The 20604-nt window shown below is 32.9% G+C and overlaps 1 protein-coding gene across 1 annotated transcript in view; it reads left to right on the forward strand.

The window, feature by feature from the left end:
* The first annotated feature begins 367 nt into the window (after window positions 1-367).
* Window positions 368-20604, forward strand: part of LOC143244736 (uncharacterized) — a 46880-nt gene continuing 26643 nt past the window's right edge. Inside the window, 1 exon segment of the mRNA XM_076489933.1 lies at window positions 368-745. Coding sequence (XP_076346048.1) covers window positions 668-745 — 78 coding nt within the window. The 5' untranslated portion in view covers window positions 368-667.

Raw genomic sequence — 20604 nt, forward strand, 5'->3', positions numbered from 1 at the left:
TTCCTGAAGATGGCCTATTTCAAGTGGGTTCTCGTCGTCAAGAATAACAACATTTGTATAGTATCAACTGCGTCAGTTTGAAAAAAATAATTATCACGTGAATCTGTAGTGTTTACTGAAGATTAAAATGTATTATTTCTTTTTACATTTAATAACAATCAAACCAAAACGAAACAATTGTAAAAAAATACCATCTTTTTAACACTAATTGTCTGAGAATTTATGTCTAAAATCTTACGTTATTGTTTCAGTAGAAATAATTAGCGTATTATCTAAATGTTTTGATTGTAGCAAAAAACTATTGTTTAAACCTTAACAGCTGGTATAATAGTGCCCATTACACCGCTGGTTAAGTTTATTAGGTCTTGGGACGTCCCGGGCTTTCTAATCCAGTCGAGTCAGATGACGCCAGTAACGAAGTCGTGAGTTGTGATATGAGACACGAGTAACGTGCCATTGTTGTGGAACAGTAGTCGTGCAGCTTGAACGTAAGATGGAGTGTGCAAAGAACAGCATCACCCGTACTACATTTTACTGACTAAATACAAACGTCTTTATTCCTCCATGAGTTTCACTGTTACTGTTTTATTTAGTCAGTTTGATTTGTTTCGAATTAAATTATTTGGGTATTCAGGAATTCTACAAAACACAGCTATAAAATATTTGTATGATTCCGTACGATTCGCAGGTGACGCTCAACTTCAATAAGTTACTGATATCAAGAGATCTGAAAGTAAACAAAGAGGTAAGGTTTATCGTTTAAAATTTTTTTTTTTCTTGGTTGAATCTTGCATTGGGTATTCGTGATTTTGTTGGTTAAATAAAAATGTTTCCTGTATTGTTATTATTATGATAACAGTGAATGTATCCGTTTCCAAGTTTAAAATATAAAAACTAATTCACTCTGTAAGAAAGAAAGCATCGAACAGTATTTAAATATACAATATAAGATTTTTCTTTTTCTCTGTACTGAAATTCTTGATATAAATCTATCATCAATTTCACACAAGGAAGACACTGATAGCACTAAAATAGATCTAAGTGATTTTTTAATCCTGTTTTTCCTTTTAGAATCCTTAAAAGTTGTATAGAAATAGTTTTTTAGTATAGATGATATTTTGCTTTAAATGTGTGTTCCTTCGACTTAACGAAAATTAAACCGAAATGTCGCCCATTTTCCGAAGTACGTTGAGCATCTTTCCACTATTTATTCGCTTTGCTAGAGACAAGGACAGGAATTAGAATTTAATGTTTGTCTTCTGATGGGTTATCGTGTTGTAAAATATCAAGTGACAGGAAAAGAATTAAAAAGATAAGATTCTAATGCATTGTTTCTGTAGTAACTTATTTCTGTACTAGTTTTCCAGAATTAACATTGTCTGTAACTTCGAATATAATTTTTAATAATAAATTAGCAAGGCTTAGGGAACATGAATCCTGTAAGTGTGACACTAATAAATACATTAAGACTGAAGAGAATTTCACTCATTATAGCCAATAAATGATTATAATAAGAATATTATACCAATACTGCTGAGACCAATATAGATGTTTCTGCTTGTTTTTGATATTGGCACAAAACTGCAAAAAAGTTAGCTCCTCCAGCCACCCTTAATTTTGAGCTAAGAGACTAGAGGGAAGACAACTAATTAATAACATAAACCGTAAATTATTGGACTACTCTAACCAGATAAATAGGATTTGAAATTTACTGTTATAATGCAACCGTGACACATTTGCTGGCAACGGAACACAAACTATAAATCCTCAGATTCACAATCCAGTATGCTGACCACTAGACTGCGTCCTGCTTACCTACATGCAGTGAATTTTCAAAAAATGTCTTGTTACACGTTCTAAAATCTACAAATTGTAATAAAACAGATCCGATTCAGTGTTATTATAACCTAAACAATAACAAAAGTAATACAGACCTAGTGTTATTCGAACTTAAATAATAAGTAAAATAGTATAGATATAGTGTTGTTGGAACCTAAATAATAAAGGCCCAAAACATCCTGAACTATCGAACTAAATTGGAAAATTGATAAACTTACTGTTCTATATGTCTATTGATTGGTTTGTTTTGATTTTCGCCCGAAGCTACACGAGAGCTATCTGTGCTAGCCGTCCCTAATTTAGCAGTGCAAGACTAGAGAGGAAGGCAGCTGGTCATCACCACACACCGCGAACTCTTGGGTTACTCTTTTATCAACGAATAGTGGGATTGATCGTCATAATATAATGCCCCCAAGGCTGAAAGAGCGAGCATCTTTGATATGACGAAGATTCGAATCCGTGACAAGTCGAGATATCTATTGATCACTTGAGAATAGATAAAATAACTTTAATAAATTGGTCCGTCTATCACGATGTAAGTAGTTTTTCCGGATCTAAGATTAACAAATGAATATTTACATGTTTTTTGAATATAGTCTTTGCTTTGTTAAGTTTGTTTGAACATCAGGAAACAAATATAATCTTATAGAAAAAAAAAGAAAAGAGACGAGTAATGTAGAAGTACACTGACTTTGAGGTTATCAGGAAAAATCCCAATGACCAGTTCCGTGTGTCAGAAACAAGATCAACAACAACAGTACATTTGTAAAAAAGACAACGCTTGCCACAAGAACGAAACATTGTTAATCTAATACCCCTTTACCCCTGTGTGGACCAAACCGAAGTGACAAAAAGGTGCTTTTTGTCCGGCCTATTGCAAAAACAATAGTTTAAATTCTTTGGGTGTAAGATTTTGGCATTTTAGTGACTGTGTCGTAAACAAACAAGGAGAAAACTTTTTGTCAACGTCTTCAGGTTAGATGAGATACTATTAATACAATTTGTATTATTAACTGGGTAAATAAAATTAACAGCAAACGTACTTGAACTTAGGGTGTAATATTTCAACAATACACTTTTTAGTTCATTTTTTTTCATTGATTTTTTTAATCTTTAATTCTAAGATTTTGGTAATTTTGAGCAATTCACTTGTGTATATTTTTCTAGTTGTTTGAGGAAGGCGAATCCAAGAAAACCTTTATAATCAGACATGATCAAATTTTGTTGGCAGTGATAAATATAAAATGAATTATTATTTGAATTGGAATTTATATCGAATTTTATCTCTGATTCATATCTCGAACACAAGCCCCCAATTTATTATATTAATTTATTTCGGACGAGTTTCCGATTTATTATGGTACGTATGTTAACGTATTACTATTTTAAATAATCGGAAATTTTAATTTAGAAGTTAATTAAATTTTAATGTGTATTAAGTTTATGTCATTTGTCAACAAGATTGATACACATAATTTCTTTTTTAACACAAACATAAAACAATATAATTTAAAATAACGGCTATTACTAATAGTTATTACAAATGATGGTTTATATACAAGAATTTTACAAACTTACAAACGATACTGAGTTTTATATCCACTCTAGAACTGAATATTTTATTGACGATCTAGGTCCACGATGAGCACATTAATTCTGAGTTGATATTGTTACACCTTGCTTAAGCTAGCTAGGTTGGCTGGGATAACGTTGCTTATAAGCTGAATTTTACCAAAAGAGATATTTAATGTCTTCGTACACACACTAACGTTCAAACTTGGTTCACTGAAGATGAATGTTTTGTAATGATCGAAATATATAAAAGTTCCTGTCCAGTTCCGTAGTTTTCTAATTAATAGATGTCAATCATAGTTATAACGTCTGAGGCTTATAACACACTGACAGTAGCTGACCATAATAATCTATTACTGTCTCTTGGCTAGCTGCTTTTATATACGAATCACAATGCTCAAACACGCTAGAGTTTTCGTAAAATTAATATTGCTGATTCTTATTCTCAAGAATTTTCTATAAATTTACAGAACAGGCTGGACTTGAGTAGTACACATTGGACAATATACGTCACATGAATAAAACTGAAATACACGTGGGTATCAAAGTAAATGTATAACGATAAATCCTTTGAAATATTCAAAACAAGGCCCCCCAGTGGCGCAGTGATGTGTCTATCAACTAACAACGCTAGAAATTGAATTTCGATATACATGATGGGCAAAGCATAGCTCATTATGCAGCTTTGTGCGTAATCAACAAACAACTTAAAAGGAATTAAAACTGCATATATTTTTTACACTAATAGTTATCACAGTTGTATCCAAAGTTTTAAACAAATGTATCTCTTTTGCCAAAATTTAATTCCTTTAGAACACCCTCTTGAGATGACAAATTATTCTCCTGTATATCTGTTATTACATTACAAGCTGTGAATTTAACTTTAGAAGTCTCTTATATATTCTCTTTATGGCAAGACTCACAATCACGCAGCCTTACTTTACTTTCACTCTCACTAACTTACTTAACTTTCACTGACCTGGTAGTCCATTTATATTGCCCGACTGAGGCTTAGAACTTTATATAAACTACGAAATGTTATGATGCCACAATACTCATACAAAACAACAAGAACATTAAAAGGATTTGAGTAATAAGACGTCATTTCGAAACAACTGAACTACGCAACAAGTGATTTGTGAACAATTAAATAAGCAAACGTGCCATTACTATTGCTTCTAAAAAGAACTTCACACAATATAAACTAATTGATACTTTTGGATTAAACTTAAAATAAGCAATGATGTATATCTAATAATAATCCCTAGCAAAGAAAAATACAAAGACTGTTTTTAGGTCATAAACAAAGTCTAATCATACAGTCTGCACCAATATTTGCAGTTCCCTTGATGGTTTCAGTACGAAACTGGTAGTTCAGGAGATACAATACTCACCTCATGATTCTCACGTTGCTAATTTTGCACATCTGGATATGTGCAAGGTGCTGATGATCCATCTGTATGATGAACTCCTTTCAATAAAAATAGATCTGAAACTTGTTGGCCAGACACTCGTTCAGTCAGCTCTTCTCACTACTCAACAACTTCTTACTTATATACACGAGAGTCTATCTTCATGTTTTTTAGGAGTACTGCTCCAATTTCAATATCTGAAGTATCGGCTTAAATGATGAATGGGTTGTACAAGTCTGACATTCTAAGAATTGACAAACTTGCTAACATGTCTTTAACTTCTGGAATACCATCTACTGTGATCGTTGCTACTTCACCGTGTTGGTCAGATCAGTCAACTGCGCACAAACTTCAGCATAGTTTGGGACGTACACCCTGTATTATCCTGCTGTTTGGTAGTTAGAGCTGGTGCATCTTGTATGTGGGCTAGTTTTTCTTTTCCCACGTAAATCTGTAGTTTGCTCACCTTATGTCCAGTAATGTCAAGCAAAGAATAGCCGATGTAGCACTTAGCTGGTATGGTTATCACACCTGCTATCCTCACTTTTCTGAACAACTTTTAAGCTGTTTCCTTCTGGTTTCGTTGGTCGGAATGCCATCCATATAATTCTCAGTACAACAGAAGTTAAATGTTGTTGCTGTGTTGACTAAATCAAATGGCATTATTTTAAGCTAGTAAAATCTGCTTGGTGTAACAAAGGCTGTGTTCTTTTTAGATATTTTCTATATCAGAATCTGCCAAAAAACTTTTATTGAGATAGATCTTTCAAAAGAACTTGACTGTGTCTAGTTTCTCCATGATAGCTGCTTGATTGCCTGTAGGTTTGGGGTCACACTTTGTCAGTTTCTGGAAGTCTATGTAAAATTGTTTTGAACTATCCCTCTTTTTCACGATTACCATTAGTGAACAGTCGACTGAATTCGAAGGATAGATGATTCCAGCTTTTAACATTACCTTGACTTTCTACTTGATCAAGTCTCTCATTGCATAGGGCATTTGATAGGACTTCACCTTGACTGAATCCCTGATTGTGGTCTCGATATTGCGTTGCACAAAATCTATCTTGTCTGGTTTGTCTGTGGTATTCGCAAACAGGTGTAGTACAGTTTATAGCTCTTTTCTTAGCTTGCTTGTCAGCTTTTCACTGATGTTGAAATCTTTTATATGTTTTATCTCCGCTCAGTGATCTTAGGTCTAGTAGATCTTCATCTTCTATGACAAAAGTCACTATCTTCTGATCTGTGTCTGTGACAACTTCATGTGCCATGTCCATCCGTGCTTCAATATTAGTACCTATTAGGCCTTTTTCCTCTCAAAGTATCTTTTCAACAGGCGTAGTAAATCTTGGTCTTCCAGTCCAATCTCACTATATAGTCCATTCTGTTGACTAATTCCTGCACGTACTGCATGGGAATTTGTTGTTGTCTGTAAGTAGCAGAACCAAGATCTTCTCTCCGACCTTAAAATGTCGATACTTGTCCTTTTTGTCATAAAAGAGCTTTTGACTGTCTTTGATGTGTTTGGTTTCCTTAGTAGAACTGCTTTGATTAATTTGGTACAGTACTCCTTTAAAGTTCTCTGGTTCGTAAGCTTCTATTCCCTTCATCTTGTACTCGACTCTTTCTTGGGCACAGTCAAAATGTTTCTGCAGTTTAGGGTCATTCTTCTCCACTTCTTTCAGTTTCTGTAGACATGCTTTCAGAAGTCACTTTTCGAGGATTGCAGGGACTTGTTTTCGTATTTGTTTTTTTCTTGAGCTATTGTGGTAAATACCGATGCCTCACCAGTCTCTTTTTGTCTGGTTTCTTCAAACTTCTACTGTCTCATATACTGCCAATTACCAAGTCGTATATGGATACCTTAAACATGGCCTCAATGTCTCCCATGTTATGGGAAACTTTCTCACTGTACCATTAGTCAGAACACGCAGACATGCTTTCTCGTTATCTTATGATCAGATACTAGACTTGTTTCTACTGTTGCAACCAGTGTCTTGTCGGACTTCATTTTCTTGTCCATGATGTACCCTTTACCTGCTGCCATGTTGTAATTTGTTGACATTTATTGATGTTTGTTTCATGATCCAATCACAATTGGCACTGTTGATCTATTTGATAACTTGAGCTAATCATCTGTTATGCACTATTTAATCATGAAAATACCAGTTTCTTCTTGTGGTGAATCTGATGCATTTTTTGTTGTTTTTTTTGGCAGTAGCATCCAAGGTGATAGTCACTCGTTTCTTGACAGATTTGCACTTATTTACAATGTTCACCATTTTAAAACAAATATAACATCTTTTCAGCATTTTGTCAATTGTGTTCTTGTCACCTTTGGTGGTAATCCTTTTCCTTGGCAGCCACCTATAGTTTCATTTTAACCGATTATTCTTGTTAGTTATACTCTCTCCATGGGCTTCCGTATACTGTTCTGGCAGCTTTATTATTTCATTTACATCTTTTGCTGCTCTGTCTTTTAGGACCAGTGACATGTCAGTGGAGTATGTGTTCATGAATTGTTTACGTATAATTAAATCTGCCAAACCCTAAAAGCAATTTTCACATTTAGCCCTATGATTCATTTTGTAAGGTATCTTCGTAAACGTTCTAGAACCTGAAACTTAGTTTCTCCAGTGTCAGGTTTGACTTCTTTAAACTTCTGACAAAAAACTTCCTCGGTAAATTCATAACATTTCAATAAGGCCACTTTTAACTTGTTTTAGTCCATGGCATTTTCCGATATCATACCTGCATACATTTGGAGACTTTTTTATGAAAGAAGTGGGCTAAAACAGACTGCCTGATTATCTTTATTCAAGTTCTGACTTTGGATGAATCTTTCATATCTCTCCAGGGAGACATCCGTGTCATCTTTCTGTTCATCAAATTTGAGCAGCTTGGGTCTGGTGGCTCTGACTACATTGTCATTTTGTTGAATGTGGTTTGTGCTCTCATTTTGTGATCTCATTCTCTTTGTTTCTGGTCTCTTTTCTTTCTCTATTTGCGGTCTTATTCTCTGTCACTCCATTTCCTTTTCTTTTTTTTCAACAATACTCATTTAAAGTAATGAGAAAAATTTAGCAGTTTCGAATAACATGATATCAATTCCTAACAACAGAACTACGCAACAAGTGATTCGTCAACAGTTACGTAAGCAAACGTGCCATAACTATCACTTCTAAACCTGACTAACGTTCACAGAAAATAAACTAAATAATACTCTCATATTGAAATTAAGATGAGCAGTTGTGTATACCTAACATTGTGTAACTACTATTTATTATCAGATTAACTGTGGAATGGATTAGAGATTGTATGTATAAGTGTCGGTTTAACTACTGTTTAAGATGACAATTAGGTGTTTGGTGTGGTATGGATTAGAATTTGTTTGATGTTTTTGTAACTATTTCTCAAAGCCAGAATTACTTAATTAAATGTGGCATTTATTAGAGTTTTTCGGTTTAGCATTTATTATTATTATTTTGGTTCATAAAGTTTGTCAACAAATTCGTGGAATTAAAGTAAAAAACGCTTAAAAACATTATTAAAACGTGTATGTGTGAGATTTTCTCTGAAGTGATTATAAAATTACATTTCAGGTTAAGAACCTAATGATGTGGAACTTGAAATTTTTTTTTTCATTCAGTATTAAGTTATTTGATTTTAATAACAGTTTGATCGCTGGTGGCGAAATATTCCATAAAATGGCTTGGAGTTATTATCTTGTGTGATGAATATTGCGGTTTTTGATATTAACGCCATTTCAATCGTTGATAAAAACCACTGTATTTTTACACTTGAGTTATTATTTTCTGGTAGGTTTTTATCCCCATCAAATTTTATTATTGGTTACATTGATTATTCATTTGACCAAAATGGCACTTTAGAGACAACGTACTTAATGTGGTTCAAACTTAATAACCCAGTTCATGAAAATTTCAGCATATTATTAAAATATTTACTAATTTGTAAATAATAGGGCGTGAGCTTGAAAAATCATAATTTCTTCTCTCTTTTGTATTCGAAAGCGTGCAAGGAGCAGAGAAATAATAATGCAGACAAATTAATTATAAATGATATAAGATGATAAGATTTTTTGATAGTTACTTTGTATCAGCAGGGAAACTAATAACTGATGTTTCGTTTGCAATTTTCCTGTTGTGAGGAGTCACTTAGCTTTAGAATAAGGCTAGTATGGTCTAGTTGTTAAGGAACTCGACCCACAATCTAAAAGAAGCGGGTTCGAATTCGGGTCTCTGAAGCTGCTCACACTTTCAGTCGTAGGGCATTATAAAGTATCGGTCAATCCAACTATTCGTTGGTAAAGGAGTAGCCCAAGTATTAGCGGTGAGTGATGTTTACTAGCCACTTTCCCTCTAGTCTATCACTGCTAAATTAGGGACGGCTAGCGCAGATAGCCCTGGTATAGGTTTTTGCAAAATTCAAAACAAACCAAACCAAAACTTTGAAAACCAAAATTAAAAAATTAAAAACATATCTGGAGGTAATTACGTCACTGATAATATTTGTTAGGCTATAAAATTTTTAATAAGTGTTCTACGTGAAACGTAATAACGATTTTTTCCCTTAACCGAAACAAAACCAAATCATAATCAGTGATGAGGAGAAAACCCACTTGTAGAGAAAAATATATATGTAAAAAACAGCTGGTTTGGGTTGAGAAAATTTTTTACGTAGAGGAGCCAACAACGTTTCGACCTTCTTCGGTCATCGTCAGGTTTACAAAGAAAGGAAGAGGTACAGTTACGATAGAAAGTGTTCGTACTCCTGCGTCGTGAGTAGTTTTTTCCTTATAACTTAAAAAGTATCAAGATTAAGATAATGAAAGTATAGTTAATTATAAATATTATACTAACAAATATGTACATAAACTTGTATGTAAATTGAAGGACAAACAAACTGTTTATAAACAAATAACCAAACATAGGAGGGGCAGAAAGTGTTCGTGCATCTACTTTAATGGTCAGTTGTGTAGCCTTTCAGGTGAATTACTTGGCGCAATCTCTCCTCATAGCCCTCCATGATCGTTTGACAGTACTCGAATGGTATTTTCTTCCATTCTTCTTTACAGAAGGCCTCCAACTCTTGCAAATTTTTCGAATGACGCTGATGAACCCTGGTCTTCAACTCATGCCAAACGTTTTCAATTGGGTTGAGATCGGGTTACTGCGATGACCACTCCAGAACGCTTATATGGTTCCTCTGCAACCAGGATTGCATATATTTCGATGTATGCTTAGGGTCATTGTCGTGCTGGAAGATCCAACGACGCCCAAGCCGCAAGTTACGAGCATCATTCTTGATATAAGTGCCTAATATATCAACGTACTCTTCTTTTTTTATGATCGAGTCCTCTCCGTGTTCTTTGGAAGATTTCGTTCCCCTTTCTTACGGAAAATATTGCGAACGTCATTGTGGCCGAAAAGCTCGATTTTAGTCTCGTTTGACCAAAGAATACTCTTCCAATAGGTAAAAGGTTTATCTACATGCTTTCTTCCAGAGCTCAATCGTGCTTCTAAATGAATAGGCTTTAAATATGGAGTTCTACGAGGACGGCATGCTTTGAATCCAGAAGAGCGTAACATGTTCGTAACTGTAGTGGTGCTTACTTCAACCCCAGTTTCCCTTACCACTTTCTGCATGTCATTACGTGTTAAATGAGGGTTCCTACTAAATTCTCTGAGAACTTTCCTCTTGGTTCTCTCTGGAGTTTTGGTGGGGCGTCCGGAACGAGGGAGGTTAGCAGTTGATCCTGTAAGCTTAAACTGACAATTATGCTTTGAATAGTAGATTTAGGCACATTAAGTTGTGTGGCAATGCCGGAAAGAGACACACAAGACTTGTATTTTACAATAATTCGGTTTTTTAAATCACTGGACAATTGTTTCCTGTTCGCCATGATGACCAAGCAGATAATGACGGAGATGGCGCTAAATTGCCGGAAGTAAAATTTTTTGCTGGCTAAATTCCAATAATTATAAACCCAGTGTCTAGTTCTGGAATGGTATAATGTAGTTTATTCGCAAACTAAATAAAATTTTTACGGGAATATCAGTTTTTTCATACGTTCTGAAATGTACGAACACTTTCTGCTCCTCCTATTTTTGGTTATTTGTTTATAAACAATTTATTTGTCGTTATTGTGTGTTATTGTAATATTTATGATATACCATACGTCTATTAGCCTATTCATGATACTTTTTAAGGTATGAGCAAAAAACTACTCGGGACGCAGGGGTACGTACACTTTCTGTCGTAACTGTAACTGACCACATGTTGTGTAACTGTGTGTTGGAATGTATAGGGCGTGCTTAAATTTTTGAAAATATATTATTTTATATTATTTATTATATTTTTTTAATATAGGTATAAAGGTGTTCCTTTATATTGGTTTAATTGGTATAATACAAAGGAACACCTTTATACCTATATTAAAAATAATAAAATAAATAATAATAATAAAATAAATAATATAAAATTATATATTCAAACATTTAAGCTCGCCCGCTACATTCCGACACTCAGTTACACAATCCCTTTCAATCATGCGGTCAGCTTCCGATCAGTTACCTCTTCCTTTCTTTGTGAACCTGACGATGACCAAAGAAGGTCGAAACGTTGTTCGCTCCTCTACGTAAAAAATTTACTCAACTCAAACCAGCCGTTTTTACATATATAAAACCAAATTATCTACTAGAATATATATTTTTTCGCTACTTGATTGAACGGTTTCGTTTAACTGTTATTCCTTTCTCACACACGAAAAAGTGTTCTTCCTATTATCTTCCGATTTCAGGATATGGACAATGTCTCATCGAAATATTTTTTATATGGTGTACCTTTTTTATTTATTTTTATTAATTTTTTGAAGAGATCTTGAAATTTTGTTCGTTTCAAAGTGAGAATATAATTAGATAGGTAATTTAGTAATCATAGCTTGCATTTTTCAAAAAGTATTACACGTTGTTGAAAAAATTCGGCACTTTGTTGTATAAAATTATCAAACATTTTTCAGTTAAATACAAGAGACTAAAATTTGGAAAATACAAAAGACATACAAAAAACAATTTTGTCTGAACACAAAACAAAAAATATGACGAATAAATTCATGTAAAGAAAAACTTAGAGCTATTGCCCATAATTGAAACATCGTTCAGAAAACTTCTTGAATATTTATAATAACTAAAAAAGTTTTGGTGGTCGACTTCTTTTAATGACTTCATTCAAGTTTTGTATTTATAATTCTTCATAAAGTATTCATTTTATGCTATATCAAAGTAACGCCAAAGTTTTGCAAAAATCTGTGTTTATGAATAGAAATGTAATATCAAAAGTTAGTTTGTGTTAAAGCAAGAGTCAGTAACCATGGAGGTGAGACATTGTCCTGGATACTTCGATTCCACTTGGAGTATGTTAAAGATTAGTAAAACTTTTCTCAATTTTGATGTCCTTCCCCAATGGTTCAGCAGTAGAATTGAGGGCTTATGACATTAAAATACGTATTTTCATCCCTGGATTAAGAACAGTACAGATGATCCACTGTGCAACTTTGTACTTAACAAATAAACAAATTTTTGATTGATATACATGAGTTTTTAGAGTTTAAGCCTTCATTCAGACTTACCGCTGCGCTGCTGGAGGCAAATATATATTAAACAGCTTTATGTTGTCGGTTGAGTTTAAATTTGTTCGAGAGTAAAAGCAAAAAATAAAATGAGTGGAAGAAGAAAAGATAGATGTAAGAATAATAAAAAAGAAAGAACTGAATGATAAATTCAGAAGAAGAAATTAATGCACGGTAGATATATCTTCCTGATTAAGAATTATGAAAGTTCCGTTCCCAAAATAAATAAACATATAAAATATGAAATTGACGATAATCTATCACCACACCACAACATTTGATATTCGTATATATTTTGCCCCGACAGATGATAGATGCTTGTAAGTTATGTAAGAATAGTAGTTTATCTAATTTAGCCTTGAGAGTAAATAAAAAATATTGTTAGGAGCATGGTGAAAATAATATATATACGTCTTAGTTTAAAAAAAATTGTTTCGGAAACTTGCAGTATTCTTAATATTTAAAAATTTGTGAAAATATGAATTGGTTGATTCAGGTTGTAGATTTGAACACTGCTGATTATAATTTTTTTCAAAAGTTACTGCTAATGTTTCAGCAAAATAAGCATAGCTGTTGCTAATATTTGGTAGCTCTAGTTTGATATTACTTAGTATTATAACGAAGTGATTTTGATACTATTTTGATTTATCTGTTATGCATTGTTATAAAATATCACTCGATATCATTTTGGGACTTTACTTTGTACCTTTTGTACGTCCTTTGACTCGATCTCTGTGTGGGAAAGCTTAAAGCGTGAGAATTAGGCTAGTCAGGTCCAGTTTAGGTTTAATTTGCTGAGTTTATTTCCAGTGGCATGTGCGTTACGTGCAGTTTAAAACTCAAATCTTAACACTTGAATGATCTTTGGAGCACGTTTAATAGTATTAACCTGTTTCTGTGAAAATACACGTCGGAGGCGATTTATTGTGTTGTTTTAACAGAGTATATACAGCTTAAACAGTCAGTTTTTTGTAGAATTTTACAATAACTCCAAGATATGGTGACTTCAAAAAACCAAAACCTAACGATGTATAAAATGTGAAAATGCGGATTGATAGATGTGTAAAGTAATGGATAATAAGATGAAAAGTCAGTAAAACCTTGGCTGGGTGTATATTGGTGTAAATAATTGTCTGAATACATATCATTGGTGTGAATAATTGATTTAAATTTATAATGTTGGTGTTGAAAATTCATTGACATGTCCTGGAAGAACGTAGTACTTAAAACTAACAAAGAGTACAGACCATTGCCATCTTTCTTCACGGAAAATGTAATTAATGGATATTTATCCTCAGAAACGATACAATTCATATACGATTTTCTCACTAAACTTATGGTTCATAGATATTCTTTGTTATGAAAAGTATAAATCATGAACACTCCACACGAAGAGTGCACTAAACAGGTATTTTTCTCCATAAAGAGTAAGTTTACTTACGTGATAAAAATAAAGAATATTAATTTCAAAGTTTTCATAACAGCATTATAGCAATTTGCTTTTAAAACCAAAACAGTTGTTATGAAGTTTAGATTTGCAGGCCTGATTAATTAATCAGGTTTGTTTATGTAACTGTTTATGAATCATTTGTTGTGTTGTTTAATTGTTGTCAATTGACGTCACGTTACTCGAACCTTGCGAAATATTTTGTTACTTTAAGTGAGTACTGTTAAAGCATAGTGTATGAAGTCCGTAGAAAGTTCTAGGCCTCAATCGGGTTATGTATATATAAAATCATTTATTGCATTCCTGGTTGGCCCGGCATGGCCAGGTGGGTTCGACTCGTAATCTGAGGGTCGCGGGTTCGAATCTTCATCGCACCAAACATGCTCGCCCTTTGAGCCGTGGGGCGTTATAATGTGACGATCAATCCCACTATTCGTTGGTAAAAGAGTAACCTAAGAGTTGGCGGTGGGTGGTGATGACTAGCTGCTTTCCCTCTAGTTTTACACTACTAAATTATGGACGGCTAACATAGATAGCCCTCATGTACCTTTGCGCGAAATTAAAAAATATACCGTTCCTGGTTAATCCTCTGTAATCATAACGGATTAAAGCTTGGGGTAATAGCACCCAAAAAACGTAGATATCTTCTCAATCAAAAAAGAAGAAGAAAATAAACCAAGTTAAACATCATGGAAATTAAAAGAAAAAGATAAAGAGACGAATTCTTAAACCCACATATTCTCACTTCCTACTGCCATTCGCTGTCGGGAGCCAGAAGTGAGAAAACACTTATCTTTAAAGTTATTCAAGTTTTAAAAGTAGAAACAGAACAACTCAAAATTTCTACGTTATAGAACTCCCAACCACTACCCTTATGAAGTAAAAGTAAGAAAACGTACTTATAAGTTGTCGAATATGTAGATATAGAACGGGAAAGCTGAGACAGGTTCAAATACTTGAAAATTTTCTTTCCAGTTCTGGCATACTGAATAAAAACAGGTTGTTGAACTAAGTCAGTTATTAGAAGTCACTCTTGACAAAGTAAAGACCTCTAAGTAAGGTGTGTGTTTTCTTATGGCAAAGTCACATAGGGCTATCTGCTGAGTCTACCAAGGGGAATCGAGCCCCTAATTTTAACGTTGTAAACCGTAGGCTTATCACTGTACCAGGAGGGGACTCTAAATAAAGAGTTTACCATAATTGAAAATTTATTATAAATATACTTTATTAGTTGAATATTTCTCTCTCCATTATTTTTAATTTGTTTATGAATAAAGAAACATTATCTATGAAAGAGTTATTGATATTGCATACTATTAAAATTATTTTCGTTTATGATATAATAGTCCCATTCAACAATACACTTTAGAGAAAAGGTAAACGAAGAATGGAGAAATTAAATTTCCTTCTTTATATGAAAAATGGTTAACTAAACTCTGCTTTCTACAAAATAAATTTCCTTGTCTAGATAATTAGCTATTTGTCGGTGTTTAACTGGCCACTCATATTACTTTCAACAGTTCTAGATGTTTAACTTGTCCGGCTACCATGGATTTTTAAAATATACGACAACATATATAACTTTGTGAAATGGATGGTGTTACTTGTCTTTAAACTTGTGGTATAGGTGGTCTAAAATATGTAGGGCAAACTTCTAATCCTTAATCTTAGGATTAACCTACATAGATCAAAAACAAAAAATGATTTCCTCATACAATAGAAATATATCATTTTAATAAACACTCGTTAAATAATGTCAGAATAACTATTTTATAAAAAATATTTAACACTAAGCTATTAACAGAGTGAGAAGAATATTATATTCTAAATAAAAAAAACCTTTATCTGTACAGACTAAATCAGGACTTTTAATAAAAAATACTGAAACATTAAGTAAATATTTGTATAAAGATTTTATTTTAAATTCAAATCTCTAAGTTAAGCGCAATAACGTAGGGGTAAAGATAAAAGCGTCTGATAAATGTTATAAGTTAATAAAATTCATAACTGAACAGTTATTTGAATTTAAAAAAAAAAAAATTAGATGTTTTTCAAAGTATTTGTTCAATTTTGGTTTTTATTCATATAAAATATTTAATTTTTGATATAATAAAATTTAGTACAAGTTGTGATGCAAGGTGTGATGTCTGTTTATTGTTGAAATTTATCGCCAACAAGTCTCAGACACCTATCATAAAAAATTTCGGCCTTTATAAAACCTGACAATATATATTTTTAATGTTGCTTAAGGTAGTCAATCACGACAATAAAGGGATGACGGGATTTTATTTCTTGGATGTTACCCTCTTTTTAACTACAGAACTTTATTCGTCAAAATCGTGATTAACGAAAAGTAGGTGCTTTTTTTTTTCGGCACAAAAGCTGTACGCTGACCCCATAAATTGATCGAACCCCAACTTTAAGCAGTATAAACTAAAAAATAAAACTTTTTAACTGGATTCAAATTTAGTACACAAGAAGTATAAGCTTAAAAGACCAACCATCATAATCAAAGGTTTGTTATTTTACTGATGTACTTTACCAGACAAATAATTCACTGTAGTTTGTTTCATATCAATTTAAACAGAACAGTTCATATAAACCTGAAATTTTACCAGACAAATAATTCACTGTAGTTTGTTTCATATCAGTTTAAACAGAACAGTTCATATAAACCTGAAATTTTACCAGACAAATAATTCACTGTAGTTTGTTTCATATCAGTTTAAACAGAACAGTTCATATAAACCTGAAATTTTCAAAACTCGCCTTACAACTTTGAGAAATGGTGCTGGATAGTTAAATATTGTTTATTGTATGAAATAAATGTTTGACTTTTATACAATAAACAATCATGATGTTTTGAAAAAAAAAATTATAAACTCACAGCTAGATTTCAGTCTCTGGCATGAATAAAAATTAAGGACTTTTAAACAACGATCTGCATTAACTTGTCTAAAACTTTATTAAAACGTTTTTTGTATAATTTTATTCACTGAATTTATAGTTTTTTTATGAATGGAGTTGGAAGGGGTTGAATACTCAAACGTGAACACAAATCTGATTTGTATTCTAATTTATTACATAAAATTGAGTTTAGGCAAGATCTGCGTTCTTTCATTCATTTCGAACACTGTAGGGGGGGGGAAGTACATTCTGTTTGTTTTCAAACAGTTTGCTGTGTGTATAAACAAAATATTTAATGTCCAAAAGCACATTTTTAGAAAATAATATGTTTTGATCTTTGACTTCCGTTGTTCTGTTAATACTTGTATGGACATTGTCGTGGGTGAAGCTTATATTTCGTTTTACTCTTTGCAACTCATTTGTATTCTCTGGGATATGTTGTGAGTGTTCCTTTTTTGTTATAACTTTACAAGATTTGTTAATTCAGTCGCTACAGCATTAGTTCTTTTAAGTGAATGTCTCATACTCGGTCTTGGTTTAATGATTTTGTATTTAAATATTTCAAAACCTAATCTTCAAGCAAGTAATTAGCTGGAGTCTCGATGACACATATTTAAGTAAAGTGTTACTTGGGCATGAGAATATGTGGGTTTTATAGAAGAAAATCATCTATCTTGATATACGTATGTGCGTGTGTGTTACATTTCTGAAGTATAATTTGGATTTAAAACAAGAATTGGAAAGGAAAGACAAAATCAGATCTATTTCTATTGTTATTTTTTGTTATAGATTTTTTTTCGAAATTACTATCATAAATGATACAATAAGCAAACAATTTATCTGTTAACTTCTGATTATAATCACTAACATGCACAACAGATGACAAAAAAAATGATAAGATATAATGATTTGTTTGGATTTGAGACACTAATCCCATATTAATGGACGTAAAATGAGAAACTAATTGAATGAGATAAAATGTTGTACACGCACAACATTGTTTTTAAGTTTTAAACAAAGGACGATTCTTTGATAGTATTTTAAAATGGACATTGTAGATGTATTTTATTCAATTTCTCGATCATTTCTATATTCTCTATACTGTAAAATGTAGTTGCCATTGTTATGCAACTTAAATTAGAAAAATAAATATGGAAGTACGTCAGGTCGATATGCAGGAAGAGCAACGGTAGTACATAAAGCGATCAGAAGTCAGAACTAACGGTAATAGGTCAGACCGATCGGAATTCAGACACAGAGTAAACAGGCAAGGTAGATCAAAAGTCAAACCCAGCGACTGTAAGTTAGGCTAAGTGAACCACACGTTTCACAAACCTTGTAATTCAAAGCTTTTTCACTAATATTTTATATTGTTAAGTGATGTTTCATATAAATGGAGAATATAACAAATTCACACATAAACCGGAGTTCACAAATATTTATTATATATATGACCGCATTTTCTATGTAAGTGTAGTCTGATGCCACGCCCTGAGTTGAAATAATATATCCAAATCTCATTTTTTTGCAGAAAAGTTTGATATATTAGCAGGCTTTTCCAGTGTTCAGAACAATTCAGTATTAGTTTAGTGTTTTTTTTCCCTCAGAGATGTTATATACAGATAAAAATAATTAAAGTCTAGAAGTACAAGACGACATGAAATGTTGTGGTCATTTGTTAGAGCCGTACGATTGGAAAAATGAAGTTAATGATTTTGCAGGTGTTCAGCTGGATGACTATTACTGATGGAGGTTCCGGTAGTGACGCCAGTGATCCACTTTAATTGTTCTTTGAAGGTGTTGAGAAGTTTCCAACAATGACAATAAAAGCTTTACTAGACTAGATTCAGTAATTTTGTAGCCAGTTTCAAGTGCTATTACCACTTGTGGAAGAGGGAAAAAAGAAGAGGTTACTTTGGGGATTATATCTAGGGTTTTTATAATTCATTCAGGTTTTCTTATTCCTAATCGAATGTTGAGTCAACATACACTGACGGAAATTGTTCACCTTTGTGCACTGTTAAGAGTAAAAGGCTCTACAATGAGTAATGATATGAGGCTTGTTCGACACAAGCTTTCACCTTACTGGGTCCGGTGTAGCCCAGTGCTTAGCGTGCCGGGTTATAGATCCGAGGATTCATATTTAGCGGCTCATTACCATAAAAAAACCTGTGCTTCGTACTTTTGAGTAGTAAATGTGTTTTAAGAGGGACGGTAAAACCCTATATTTTAATGACAAAAGTCTAAGAGTTGGTAGTGGATTCTATTAGCTAACTGCCTTCTCATTAATCTATCAGGTCATATTATGAACAGCTAGAGCGAATAACCTTTAGGTGGCTTTATATTGTACCGTTAATGAAATAACAAAAACAATAAGAAAGTTTGTGTAGGTAGAAACATGTTTTTAACATGTTTTATATCACTGTTGCTTGTTTATATTATTTTAATACAAGGTTTAACAATGGGCTATCCGCGTTTTTGCCACCGCGGGAAATCGAACCTGGAATTTTAGCATTGTAAGTTACCGGTTACCTGCCAGAGACTTTTGTTAGCACTTACTTGATATAGTGTTTTCAGTTGTGAATTTAGTTGATTATAGAAGAAAACAGAATGCGTGATTATGTAATAAACACTTTATCCCTTCTATTCCCCACATAGGGGACTAAAACACTATGACAGTCATGTAATAATAACTTAGCCAGTTGTTAGGGGCTGAATTTGGACTTGACTGGAGAAAACAATAAAATACTTTTTTACCTTTATCTTACACATGAGAGTCTGATTCTTCCTATTTAGTAAGTTACTGGGTTATTTGTGAGAAACATAAAGTGAAGAGTTCTTTACTACGAAATAGTTTTTGTTTCTTCTGTAGCCACTTTCCTTTAATATAAGCGGTACTTTAATTTACTGATGAGCAGAATTATCTACGATCCTTTTGTTGCTTCTGAAAATTCTTAATAGATAATATGTTCCATTTTTAATTAACTTTAGTTATCTAAGGAAAACTCATATAATTAAAGTTCTGTTTACTTGTTATTAGTACAAAGATACACATATTTGTTCTCTGTTTATAGAAATTGCCTGCGTCAAAGGCGAGGACTGTGGAGTATCTAGATTGTGTATCTTTTGGTCAGAGTGTTTCCGATGTCACAGAAATAAAACAAAATTGATTTAGCTGTTTACGATCACGTCAAGTTCGAATCAAGATTAAAGTGTTGATATTATGAGACTAAAATAAGATTTGGAGTTAGGTGCAACTTCTATGTACTTGTTTACTCACCAGTCTTCCCACGTTGTTCTCAGCTCAACTTCACATTATGACTTGGTAACATGTACCAGTAACTATAATTTGTGAACTGTTACAATTTTAGAGTGAGAGTTAGTGGTTCTGAATTAAAGAGCACCATTTTGGTATTTCATCATCATATGGCGACGTCGAGGTATGATCAAATACACTTATATTAAAAACTTACTTTTACAGCTTAGTTTTGCTCTCCTCGCCAGTACAGCGGTAATTCTACGGATTTATAATGCTAAAATCAGGGGTTCAATTCCCCTTGATGGACTCAGCAGATGGCCCGTTGTGGCTTTGTTATAAGAAAGTACACACACATTTAATTTTAATTTGTTATTATGAACATTAGTTGCGTGTGTGCTAGGTGCATATGATAAAATTTTCATTTGTAATAACCAAGACTATTTTGTTACTTTGCAGAATGTCTTTGTGTTGACCATATTCATATAATTTAAATTAAAATGTTTTACGGTCTCTTTATGATCAC

This window comes from Tachypleus tridentatus, chromosome 2, assembly GCF_004210375.1.
Source record: "Tachypleus tridentatus isolate NWPU-2018 chromosome 2, ASM421037v1, whole genome shotgun sequence".
Taxonomy (NCBI): Eukaryota; Metazoa; Arthropoda; class Merostomata; order Xiphosura; family Limulidae; genus Tachypleus; species Tachypleus tridentatus.